The sequence below is a fragment of the Strix uralensis genome, chromosome 23 (assembly GCF_047716275.1).
Source record: "Strix uralensis isolate ZFMK-TIS-50842 chromosome 23, bStrUra1, whole genome shotgun sequence".
NCBI classification, from domain to species: domain Eukaryota; kingdom Metazoa; phylum Chordata; class Aves; order Strigiformes; family Strigidae; genus Strix; species Strix uralensis.
In genome coordinates this window covers 7504670-7516729 of record NC_133994.1, presented here as the reverse complement: position 1 = coordinate 7516729, position 12060 = coordinate 7504670, and the positions used below count along the sequence as shown (strand labels likewise).

The window sequence follows — 12060 nt, the reverse complement described above, 5'->3', positions numbered from 1 at the left end:
GAACATGACATTTACCACTTTGGCCACCTAAGAAATAACAGGAATGAGCACTTTGGAATAAGATTTCTTTTCCAGAGAAAAGTTATTTACATTTACACGATAAAACAGGCTTTGGAAAAGCCCCTAACCCCCACCACAGGAACCAAGAAGTTGCTAGCTACTCTATGAATAACTGCACTGAGTATTTCAATAAGCAAGGAAACCACAAGGATATCCTTGGATCTATTTTCTTGGACAGAAGCCATCGATTGTGGATCATGGTCTCCACATTGTGGATCCAGATGGATCACACCAGTGCTCCTCCCCACTTTGAAAAACCACAGGGAGCCCATTTGATTCACGGGGCCTAAAAGCACCATCGTGTCCAAGCAGGAGATGGATCCGAACAGCGATGAAACTCCAGGCAGCAACACAGGCAACTCAAATTGAGAAGACATTACTGTACCCACAGTTACAGGGCGGGCAGAAACCCTCTGAAGTCCTGCCCCTCTGCAAAGCCACGCAAGATGGAGAGACGTTACTGCCCAGATGTCTCCTTTGCCGAGACACTTGTGCTCTTTTTGGACAAAAGCAACACTGATCTATACTGGCTCTATGCTTACAATGCAAGCCCACTGATTTCAGATCAATATATAAGAGAGCTTGGAAACAATACTCAGGAAGCTAAAAAGATTGGCCAGCTTACCTTTACATAACACTGAGAGGGTGCTTAAATCGGGTATTTCCCTGTCCAGTCCTAGCACTGCTACTACATAGCAGTTTCTAAGCTTCCTGGCAGGAAAAAAAAAAAAAAATTTGGTATTTACTCCAAGTCTTGCAACTGCTAGTTCACTACACAGTTACCTTTAGGCAGTATTAACTACACTTTCAATCTTGGTCTAAAAAACAAACAAAAAATTATTGGCTGAGGTTTATACCCTGTTTTTACCTGGCTGAGGTGCTACAATTCCCATTAATAATCATGAACAGCTTGATGATGCCAGAGTTTCCTCACATACCACCAAGTGATTTGACTTTTGATGCTGCTTTCTCCTGTGCAAAAATACAGAAAGACTGACAAAGCCTAGGTCTTCTCACTTTCTCACAGAGAAAGCACATGGCTGTTCTTCCCTAATTCTAGGGCAGCAGTTTGGGATTCATTTTCCTACGCCCTAAAAAGGATTACAGTATTTTCCGATGTTCAGCTTTCCAGAACAGTGGTCTGGAACTCTCCCAATGTCATGTCTCAAGCCTACATCTATACCACCGCATGTCAGCCTATCCTGATGCTTCAACTATCCCACTCTAAACATCATGAAAGCAGCATAAAATGGAGTTATCTCCCTGTCAGCAAAGTAAAATCTGCGAACACTATGGTTTAAAACAAAACAAAAAAAATCCTGAAAAAAGAAAACATAAAACACAGGAACTGAAGGGCTGATTCCCCTCGTAATCCAATCACTGGAAACAAAGGCATTGTAATACGACATTTCTCCTCAAAAGAAGCTCTACAGATAACTAACATGTGCAAATGTGTTTTTAGCTTTCCTTTCCCCAAGAGATAACTGTAGCCCAGCAGGGACCAAACATTCCATATAAATAAGGCGAGCTTTTTTTTTTTTTTTTGCATAGTAGTTTATCAGTGATAGTCCCACCCCACTGAACCCTCCTTTGTCCACCTGCTTTGCCACCGAGCTGAGACCTGCTTCTTCAGATTCTGGAGTCTAGCAGAAAGCTCGTACAAATCTCAAAGGCTCCTTCACCCAGAAAGATGGAAGGAAGAAATTCCTTTCAATATTGTATAACTGCTTAATCCTAAAAGCTGTCTCTAAACCCGCTATTATTTTTAAATGTTTACAGTTCAATTTGAAGGCATTGTTTTCTGTGCCAGACATTGGTAATTGTACCATAATTGTCTTGGGCTCGCTTCTCATTTTGCCAGCACTCCTTTTGCCAATCAGTGCAGCAGTTCAATAAAACCATAAGCTTATTGAAATACCCAGAGCCTTTGCAGCACCATTCTCTGCTGCTGCCAGATTTTTTTAAATAATATTTTTTATAAAAACACCTGCTATTAATATTCCACTGGAGCTCAAAGTGGCTCAGCTTGGGGCAAAGGCACAATTAAAACACCATGTTTTCTTACAGGACTCTGCATTTATGATTTGTATAACAATAGAAATTTACAGCACCAATCCTTGGGTGGGGTGGGGATGCGTGTAGGAATGAGTCCTTAGAAACCCTGTGCAAGGGCTTATAAGTCTTTGTTTTTCCCCCATCAGTGTATTGTTTTTTAATCTTTTCTTGTATCTTCCCTTTCACCAGAATGCTCCAAGTACGTATCAGCTGACCATGGGCTCCACATCCGTCTCTCTGTCCAACTCGTCCTGAATTTCATCTGTGTTTCCTGAGTCGCTGCTGGCTACAGAGCTGGGAGAGGGAGAATTTCTGTAGAAAAATTCAGAGAACGGTTTAGACAAAAAATTATCAGTCACAGAAGGAAAGCCAAAAGGAACCTTTAAAGAAAATGGTCACTTTCACTTCCCAAATTAATTTCAAATATCCTTTATTAACATTAAGCTTTGGGTTTACAGTAAGTATCAGTAGTAAACTTAAGTAGCCTGTGTGCTGCCACCCCACCCCTGCCATCTCCTATACAAACATAAAGGCTGCCCTAAGTTTACTGATGGGGAAATGGAAACTAAGTCCAATGAACATCCTACAGAGACCTGCATTACCCCTAATACGTACAGCCTTGAAAACTCAAAAAAAGTTTATCATCTTGTTCTTTTAAGCCAGGATGTGTACTGAGGGCGAGCAAGAGGTGAGAGAAATCCCTCATAGTATAGGGCTCTTGACGCATGAGAAGATTAAAACCCAAGTTCTTTAAGTCAAGGTTTAATTTGGGCTTTTAAGAGTTCTAGATCTATGACGGTAGGACTAAAAGTCCATCCAAGTTAGAGAGCCCTGGTTTTGCCAGTAGGTGTTGAATCCTTAGAAGTGCTACTGTGTGTAGGAACCTATACACTGTTACAGGCTTCCCTTTAAGACTGATATTTGACCCTGAACAAAACAAGATTATCTAAAGGACAAAGCTTTAGGACAAAATGATACTACTGCCTTTAAAACAACTTGGCAGGAAACAAGAGCAAAATAAATTCTTGAAGCACCCCAGGCAGAATGGTAATATCTTATTACCTGTCAGCTGAGCCTTTGATAAGCCTACGACAGGTTTCCATTTGTACATCCAGGCCCCTTTTCATACTACACATTTCCATATATTCATGAAGGTGGCGATTCATGTCACTCTTGGCCGTGGCCAATTCCAGCTGTAAGAAATAAGAAAAAATAATCAGCCTAAGCTGAGTTGCTAGCAGCTTCTCCCAGCTTCACTCAATTTTACATACTGGTGGGGATGCTAAAGCTGCCCAGAGCCAAGCCAAAACACCACACAATATGTTTAACCTCACTGTTGTACACTGCTAATGTATTCATCAGCTTATGAAGTGTATTTTAATCAGAGCTCAACACTGTTTTTAAACAGCGCTCAGTTTTTTTTTCCTGCTGCTTGGCATCTTGTTTGTCAACATGCAGTAAATAATGAAAGCATATTCTAGGCAGGGCAAAAATTTTGAGAAGCTACAGCTGTTGTGTCTGGCAACCTCTGAGGCCACGTCTTGTAAAGCACTTCCCAGTGTGACGGTGAATATGCAAGGCAAATAGGGGAAAAAGAATAATACTGCATTTTTTATTCTCTTTGTTCTGAAGGTTCTCTCTCCCACCAGCTACAGATTTATGCTTACTCAGTAACAGTGCTGTATAGAGAATGGTATTTAGAAAAAATCCCAAGGGTATGTCTAAGGAAAATGCCTTTGCATTCCTAGATACACAAACATTCCATCTTTCCTCTGTGGGTATACCGGACCAGAACACTGCGCATGTCTTCATACCTTAGAAACAATTCACATTGCCATGATTCACTTCCTTACCTCTATCTGCCCTATTGTTTCTTGGTATTCCTTATCTCTCGTTTTAAAGAAAGACTCTGTTTCATGGATCAAGTTTCCCAGGTTTTCTTCCTGCAGGGGAAAGGAGGACACAAAGAATTAGCCAGAAACTAACAAGGAATTCAGTAGCAGACTGAAGATTTTCTTATTTAACCTCACTTAGAAACAATTAAACACAGCTATCTGATGCACAGATATCTGATGAACCAAACCCATGGATTTTCCTGAACCTTTCACAGTCTGGTCACACTTAGATTGCAATTGCTCTCCAGCCATAGAACAATTTTTCCTTGAGTTGACCACACCACTACTTACAGCTTTGCACTGGAATTCTCATCTTCCTTTTACATATTATAATTCTCAAGTCCTTTCAGTCTCCATGACCTCACACGTATGCTCTGCACACATTGTTTCCTATTGAAATTCTTCACTTAACTGCTAGATAAAGCATGCTCGCTCTCACACACCACCGATGAAAATATCACACATAAGAACATATGCTGTCCCAAAGGAAATATCCTGCCAGACAACAGCTCCCGTATCATCGTTGCTTTGGATTGACAGTACAGTCTGGGCTACAAAACACACAGCACTATTTCATACTGTCAGCGAGATGAAAACAATGTCATTGTTCTCTCTTTCACGTTATTACCTACCTCCCTTTTCCAGAAAAAAAAAAAATTCAATTTAATGCAACTGCACTGATGAGCATTAATTATGTTTCCATCCTCAGGCCACATCTGTGGCAGCTTTATCAGGATCATACCTGGTATCAACGTCAGGCTAACCAGCCTATAGTTACAAGAATCATTCCACTTATCCTTTTATATGCAGCAAGTGCTTTAAGGAGGAAGGTCATAAAAGAAGGTGGCTAGGGCACTGCGTAAGAACTTGAAAGGAGTAAAGCCAGTGGAAGGAAGATTCACGCATGTAAAGCACTGTGTTAGAGACCAGGCACAGACGGAGCAGTCTTTATTCTCAATCTCCATCTACAAGACAAATCTACCCTTCCCTTGTATAATTTTCATTTAGAAGGATTTAAGCTTCTTAAAACCTTTAGAGTTTTCGCACAGAGGGTCTGAGTTCGGCAATATTCCTCTGATAGCTGTTCTTATACACACACACATGGGCATATGCAAATAAATCTGTCACTAATTCCAGCACATGGCTACACATTATCACTCTGCCACTCTCCCTGCTCAAAAGGCGACACGTAGCTAAGTACGCTGCTTTCTGCAGTCCTAGCACTTCTGAGTAATCTCTGCAGTTTCAGAGTATGCCAGATGATACACAAACGGGAAGATGCAAATTAACACACCCCTGGCAGTCAACACAAGACAATATTCAGGAGACTGCTGCCTCAGCATCTTTACACTACAGCGATGATGGGAGAAGGCAGGATTATTTCTTACCTACTGCTGTCGTGCTACTCGGTAACAAAGTAAGAGCATCACATTTAAGACTACCCGCACAAAGCCAGACCTTGCCATTTCAATCACTCTTTAGGCTTGTTTAAAAAGGAGTCACTCAATGAGGCAGCATGCAGCCATTAGCCTACTTTGCGTGGGATCTTAAGGATTAAAAGCAAGCTGTTTATTATCCACCAATGCCGGGAGATTCCTATTGACTGGGAAGATGGAAGCACAAGATTCACAGGTTCAGAAGATCCCTGGGGCCTTACACAGTCCTGCAACCACAGCTTCTTTGTTTGTGACAGGGTATACATACATTTAACATCTTCCACAGACCATCCCCCACACTACGTGGGCTATTTTGATAATCAAAGTGTGAATGATAATCTACAGAGAAAGTGAGATGCTGTGTGGAAGATATAGGGCTTTAGATAAACGACTGCTTAGGGTGACAGATTGCGTGATGCTCCCGTAGCAGCTAGATGCCTTGGATCTTCTGACACTCACTTGGTACTTTTAAATACTCAGTTTGAAGGAGCAAAAGAAACGAAGTTTGGCAAATAAACTGATTGCACAGACTGAAAAGCAACCATAGAGAGAAAGCACTAAGAGGATTTTAAAATCAAAGCAAGTTTGCGTGGCAAACTAGATCCCCAGTCAAATATCCAAAGGCTCAAATGGCTAAGAGAGCAGCTGAGGGATACAGTTTCTGCAGAGAATAGTTCAAGAAAATAACAGAAATAAACTCACCTCTCCTTGAAGGTCAATTGAAGGATTGCAGTTTGTGAAGTCTTCCCAAAGAAGCAACGTTTCCTCGTTCTCCTCCCATGTTAAACTATCACAGTCGTCATCAAAATCAAATGTCTCACGACTGTTAAGATAACAGAAAAAGCATTAGTGAAAACTACTCCCTCAGTCCTTTAATTAATCTACTAGAAAAAAAGGGGCTATGAGAAGTGAATGAAGGAGACAATGCAGCAGCTGAAAATCCTCACAGTTTTTACAAACAGGCTTTGCCACCGTCCAAGTCCCTCGCTCCTGGGCTCTTTGCCACCCCAGAGCAGAATAAAAGATCCTTGTTAGCATTCCTGGTTCAAGTACACAGTCCTAGCTCTGTCCTCCAGATGGTGCTGCACATTATTTTCCCCTGTTTGCAAAACCACAAAAATGTTTTAAACTATTCTTTTCATACGTGGGAAAATGAGCCCAAACACAGTTCAAGGAATTTTACAAGAAACAGCCACCAGAAGACTCCCTGCTGATTTTCATGCTGAAGTTCAGCCAACATTTTCCCTGCAGCACTTAAAAACATTATTTTCGAAAGTAACAACTATGAAGAAACTGAACCCCAAAATGATGTGCAGGTGAGCACAAACACTTATTGTTGACTTGAACAACACAGATACTACGACAGCCACTTAAGACTGAGAACAAACAGTGGCAAGAGTGGCCTTTGACACTGTTATTTGGTCAAGCCCTTTTAGTATGGTCAGTTGTGCAATAAAGGAAAGTTTCAGAAGGCACTTGAGTCCCTTTTGGTTTGAACAGCAGCAGAGAAAGACACTAGTAGCTGCTTCTTGTCCTTGTTAAGGAGGTCTGACAAAAACCTGAAATTGCTCCCAGAAGTAGTCTGCTAATTTCAGACTGATGCATTTTTATTACTTTAGTTCACTTCCTTTTAAGCAGATAACATCTCAGTGCGGAAACCGAGTCCAATACTGTCTTTAGGAGGCTGAAGAGCTTGGCAAAAGAGTCAGGCCATTTGTCCATACTCAGCATGACTTTAAGAAAATAATTTAAAAAAAAACCCAACAAACTTGGACATACATGATTGTGCCTTTTGCAATTCAACTACTTCAGATCAGTTTCTTTTTGCAAGAGCTATCCTTGTCAGAGAGCACAAAGGCTCCCAGTCCTGACTGCTGCTTACTCCAGACATACACTGTCCAAAGCTGACTGCATTTTGACTTGTTACTAGTAGACGCTTAAAGATTAAGTTCATTACAGATAAAAAGTTGCTTTCAGTTTCTGTTAATGAGACAAGCTATTCAGCTATTTGTAAAATATTATTTTCTACCTCATAAAGCCCCCAAACCCAGACATCCTTAGAGATGTACCATCTTCAATAAGCCATGAACACTGTTCTAGATCAACCCAATTTGCATGTAACAAGATTCCTGCAGCACTATGTGCCAAATCAGATAGGAGCAGGAGATAAGAATTTCATTAGCATCACCAGTAAAAACTGGGTATCACAGGACAGGCTTAAGAACAAAACTGAAAACTAAATGCATTACCAGCTAGTAGCTAAATTTTAGCCTCTTGTTTTTCTAAAACATCCACACTGAATTCTAGCAGTGGAGAAGTCAAAAATTTGCATTTATTACACTGAATATTAATAAGGGCCTAAAGACATCTAAAACGAGTTAGGACAAGAGGAGTCACCTACAACTTCTGCAAAATCATGCCCTCCTATACGTGAAATTCAGGCAGGCAGAAAGAGACACACACCCCGAAAACAACTTTTGGCAACAGCCTGACAACAGAAGAGGAACTAGAGCTTCTTAGAGAATTTCTTGCATACTCCTACGTATTAAATACTGTCCTACATTGTGTGGGAAAGCACTGGGAATTCCTCCCTCTGCGGTCACTGAAGAAGTTGGCAGAAGACACCCATATTCAAATGCTAGGGAAGTCAGACCTATAGTGCTTGCTGGGGCTTTCCTCTGGCAAAAGAAAACAGCAGAGACCCTCAAAATCCTCCCCAGGCTGTGGCCATCTCCATCATTTCTAGAACAGGAGGAAGAGAGCAGCAGGGCACATTGCCAACCTGCTTCCTGAAATGCTTTGTGTAGCACCAACGTGCAGAGAGTCTCTTCTCAGCTTCCTAAAACTCCAATTTGGGGTAAAGCTTTAGGCAAAACAAGTTACAATTCTTCCAGTTTGGGAGATGTGAGCTTGCAGCAAGGTTACAGCACTGACGTTCTTGGAATCTATAAACTGAGCTTCTGGACAGATCCACGTTTGCCTGTAGCTCAACTGAAAAAAATCATGCAAAATACAGAAGTTTGTATCCATTTTGGACTGAGCTTTCAGTGACATGGCCAAATTCTATCCAGTCCAAGCAGCAGCAAGGTTCTCTCCAAAACTCTGGAAATCTAATATTCAGCAAAACATACAGGACAGACTCAAGTTTTGTACTTTTTTTTCATGTTTCTTCTTTCGCTACTGTTACAACAACATATAAACATCTAGTTCTACTACTATATTTTTGTATTCTCTATAGTCCTCCCTACTTAAGGGAGGAACAAAAATCAGTTTAATTTTATTTGAACTTCCAGAAAACCTTTGAGTATGTACCATCCTGGCAGCTCAGGTTCAACCCATAGCAAGCACTGCGTGGAAAAAAATAACGCTTCTGAAAGCACAGAGAAGTAACTCAATATTTGAGTTCTGGGGTTAAGTCTGCATTTCGGAATAAGTTTTCCCCACACTGCCCACGATACTCACAGCTGATTAAACATACGCTTCATTTCATCTGTGATGTTCAGTGAACAGCTGACCTCATCATCAGAGAACCTGCCATTGTCTCCATCCTGTTCAGAGAGGTCATCGTCAGATGGGAGCTTGCGTTCTTTCTTCTTGGAAGCCACCTTAATTGGAGAGAAGAACAGTAACTAGAAGGTTCAATTGAGGTACTGTGCCATGAGGGGCAGAAATAAAGAAAAAGAGAGCCATTAGATTTGAGCGAATACAACTGTTCATCAGTTCTCAGGCAATTCAGGGATTGCTCGTATTCAAGACAGGAATTGCATCTGTTAATGAGAGGTGAACGCAGAGCGCAGGGAAGCGGTTCAGAACGGCGAAGAGCAAAGCAAGCTGCAGGCTGCCAGCGCTCTACAGATGTTCATCTGCTCACTGACACCAGTCTGTGATCTACCAGAGAACATGCAGAGGTTAGAATGATACAGGGTAAAAGCATAAGCTGGCAGGAGTGCCCAGGCAGCAGGCTCGAGAGCAATGACAGAACTCTCCCTCTCCTGCCACCACCACAGGCTGTTGCTCCCAGCATTGAACCACCACAAAAGAATAGACAGGAAGCTTTTCTAGATAAACCTTTATTTCAGGGTCATTCCCACCCCAGCAACAGAGGCAGACTGCTAATCTTCAGGTTGACCAAAGAAGGGTTAACTGAACCATGAAAATGCCTGGACAGTCTCAAAGAAATGAAGTTCACAGATGTGCAGAGAACTCAAGGGATACCTCTGCAAAGGGCGCAGAGGATCACTTCTTCATCTGAGGACTGTGAACATAAAAGATATTCACAGATGGTGCCACAGAGTCACAAACACACAGCTCGCTCGAACCTACTGTACTTTTCCCTCTACCTGGCATGGAAGCCGTCCCTTACTGGTATTGTTCTCCATGACGATCATTTTAACCACTGCATGCTTGACCAAAAGTGCTCTTTGCAGTTACCTTTGAGCAGAAAGACACTGCAATTCTACTCAAAGACAAGAAGGAACCACTAGCACAATGTAATGGCTCAACATGCTAGAGAAATAAACTGTCTCCAGTAAAGAGATTTGAGTCTTTCAGGATACATTAGGAAAAAAAAAAAAAAAAAAAAAAAAATCAAACATTTAGGCAACTTCACTAAGCCAGAAAGCACAACCAATAGAGACCACAAGGATCTTTTACGGTGGTTTTGTACAGCATTTAGCACACTCTGTGGCATCGCTCTACAGAGAAAAGCATCAGACTTACTGAAAGACTGAACAAGACACATTTAGATCAAAGTAGAAGGAAGATGGGTTAATCACAATTGAAATCGCAGTTATGACAGGAGACCAACTGCACTGGGAGTTACAGGTTTGTTCCACGCAGAGCTGTAACTGCTTGCTTTTGGAGCAAATTAAATGACTTTCCTGCTAGCACCAAGGAGCCACCATAGCTCAAGGAAAGCAACTGGAGTTTCTAGTCTCACAAAGCAGTCATAGCTCACCACCACAGAAGCGTTATTTCTGGCCACGGAGCTTGAACCAGAAATAAGAACATTCAGATGACAGTTCTACAAGCTTAAAACCTCTCACTTGTGAAGGGAACAAATGTGAGGAAGCCATTTATACAAACCTAGACCCTGTAATGCTTTTTTTCCCCTGCATTCATTGTAGACTAGCATCAGACTAACAGCATGTCTTATAGGTCATCCTGAGGCTTCTTTTTTTAAACTCTCTAAATTTTGTGCTCTTAGTACTACAGCAGCTTCTGCAGAAGAGAGCTACACTTCAAGACCAAGAAAGAAGAAAATAGGTCTACATAGAGACATTTCCAGAAAAGGCAAATGACCTGGACCACACTCCTCAACGCTGCTCCCTCTCATCCCCTCACTTCTTGTCCTACCCTATGGAAAATTCATGGCCTAATCACCTGGAATATCTTGGAAACGTCTTCAGAGTTGCGCTGCTGCGCTACATCACACAGCTTGGCTGTGATATCGATTCGACGACAGATGTCCATGTCCACCTTCATGGCCTTTTCTTGAATCTTTGTGTCCAGGTCTGTCATGGGCTGCAGGAAGGACAGTAGTGATTATCTTCTATTATTATACAGTTCAGGAAAGAAGAGATACCCCACAGTATCTCTCTAACCCCAGGGCATACCATTCTTACACAACATTACATCTTCTCCGGGAAAGGCAGTACATGGACAATCTGAATTGACTAGATAGCTAACAATTAACATTCATATCTGATTCTAACAAAATTTCAACTCAGAGTGATTTGCCACCAAAAAAACCTTATACCCACCCCAAAACAACTGCTAGATGTGCCAACAGTAAACTTTTATGGGTCAATAAAGCTTTAAAAGTGGAGAAGAACCCTGTTGAGCATGTGCAGAACAGAATGAAATCTAAAACCTGGTGAGTATGCAACACTTGCTCCCCTTTCAGACAGGAGAACGGTGCCTGCAAGGAGAAGTTGCTTTTAAAACAAAATCCAGGCTACTCAGCAACTTCATACATACCATGAAAATGTAAAATCAAGACTGGATCTAAAGAGATCCATCAAAGCTTGTAACACAGAAAATACTCCTCATTGGCATTAATCTGGCTTCCAGCCTAGCAAAAATCCTACATGAAAAATATTTTGTCTTGCTTCACTCTGGGCAGTAGTTATAAACATAATTTATAAGGGATACTCCCACTCATACAGTACAGCTGGCTCCTTATGAGGAAACACTGTTCCACAAAAAGTTTATTTTCCAGTCTAGACGAGACTTACTCCATTAGAAAGTACCACTTCAATGGCTAGGCAATGCTTCCACTTTGACCAGAAAAGCAGAAAAACTCTTTGCAGAGCATTCTTAAATACCAAATCCCCTTTCCAAGAAGAAAGCTTTGGGTTGTTTTTTGGTTTGGTTTGGTTTTTGGGGGGTTTTGGGGTTTTTTTGGTTTTGTTTTTTTTTTTTTTTAATTATTAGATAGCGTTCTTCTCTAGCCCCTGTCAACCACCTTTGAACAAGTTAGAGATTTTTGTTTTCCAAACACACTGAGAAAAAGAAATCTCTAAACACTGACACACTCTAAAACACAATCATCAGCTGAAGAGGTACCAGCGATTCTCATCCACAGGAAAGCAAGAGTCACACGCCAACATTCT

At 41.4% G+C, this 12060-nt stretch overlaps 1 protein-coding gene across 2 annotated transcripts in view; it reads right to left on the bottom strand.

The window, feature by feature from the left end:
• Window positions 1-12060, bottom strand: part of IFFO2 (intermediate filament family orphan 2) — a 39427-nt gene continuing 27367 nt past the window's right edge. The window contains exons 4-9 of one of the 2 annotated variants that reach the window (XM_074893099.1): window positions 10829-10969; window positions 8909-9051; window positions 6149-6269; window positions 3969-4058; window positions 3178-3308; window positions 1-2427 (exon numbers count right to left, since the gene is read on the bottom strand). In XM_074893099.1, the coding sequence (XP_074749200.1) occupies window positions 2322-2427; window positions 3178-3308; window positions 3969-4058; window positions 6149-6269; window positions 8909-9051; window positions 10829-10969 (732 nt within the window). In that variant the 3' untranslated portion in view covers window positions 1-2321. The remainder of the gene's footprint in view (window positions 2428-3177; window positions 3309-3968; window positions 4059-6148; window positions 6270-8908; window positions 9052-10828; window positions 10970-12060) is intronic. The other variant, XM_074893101.1, reaches the window with a different exon arrangement.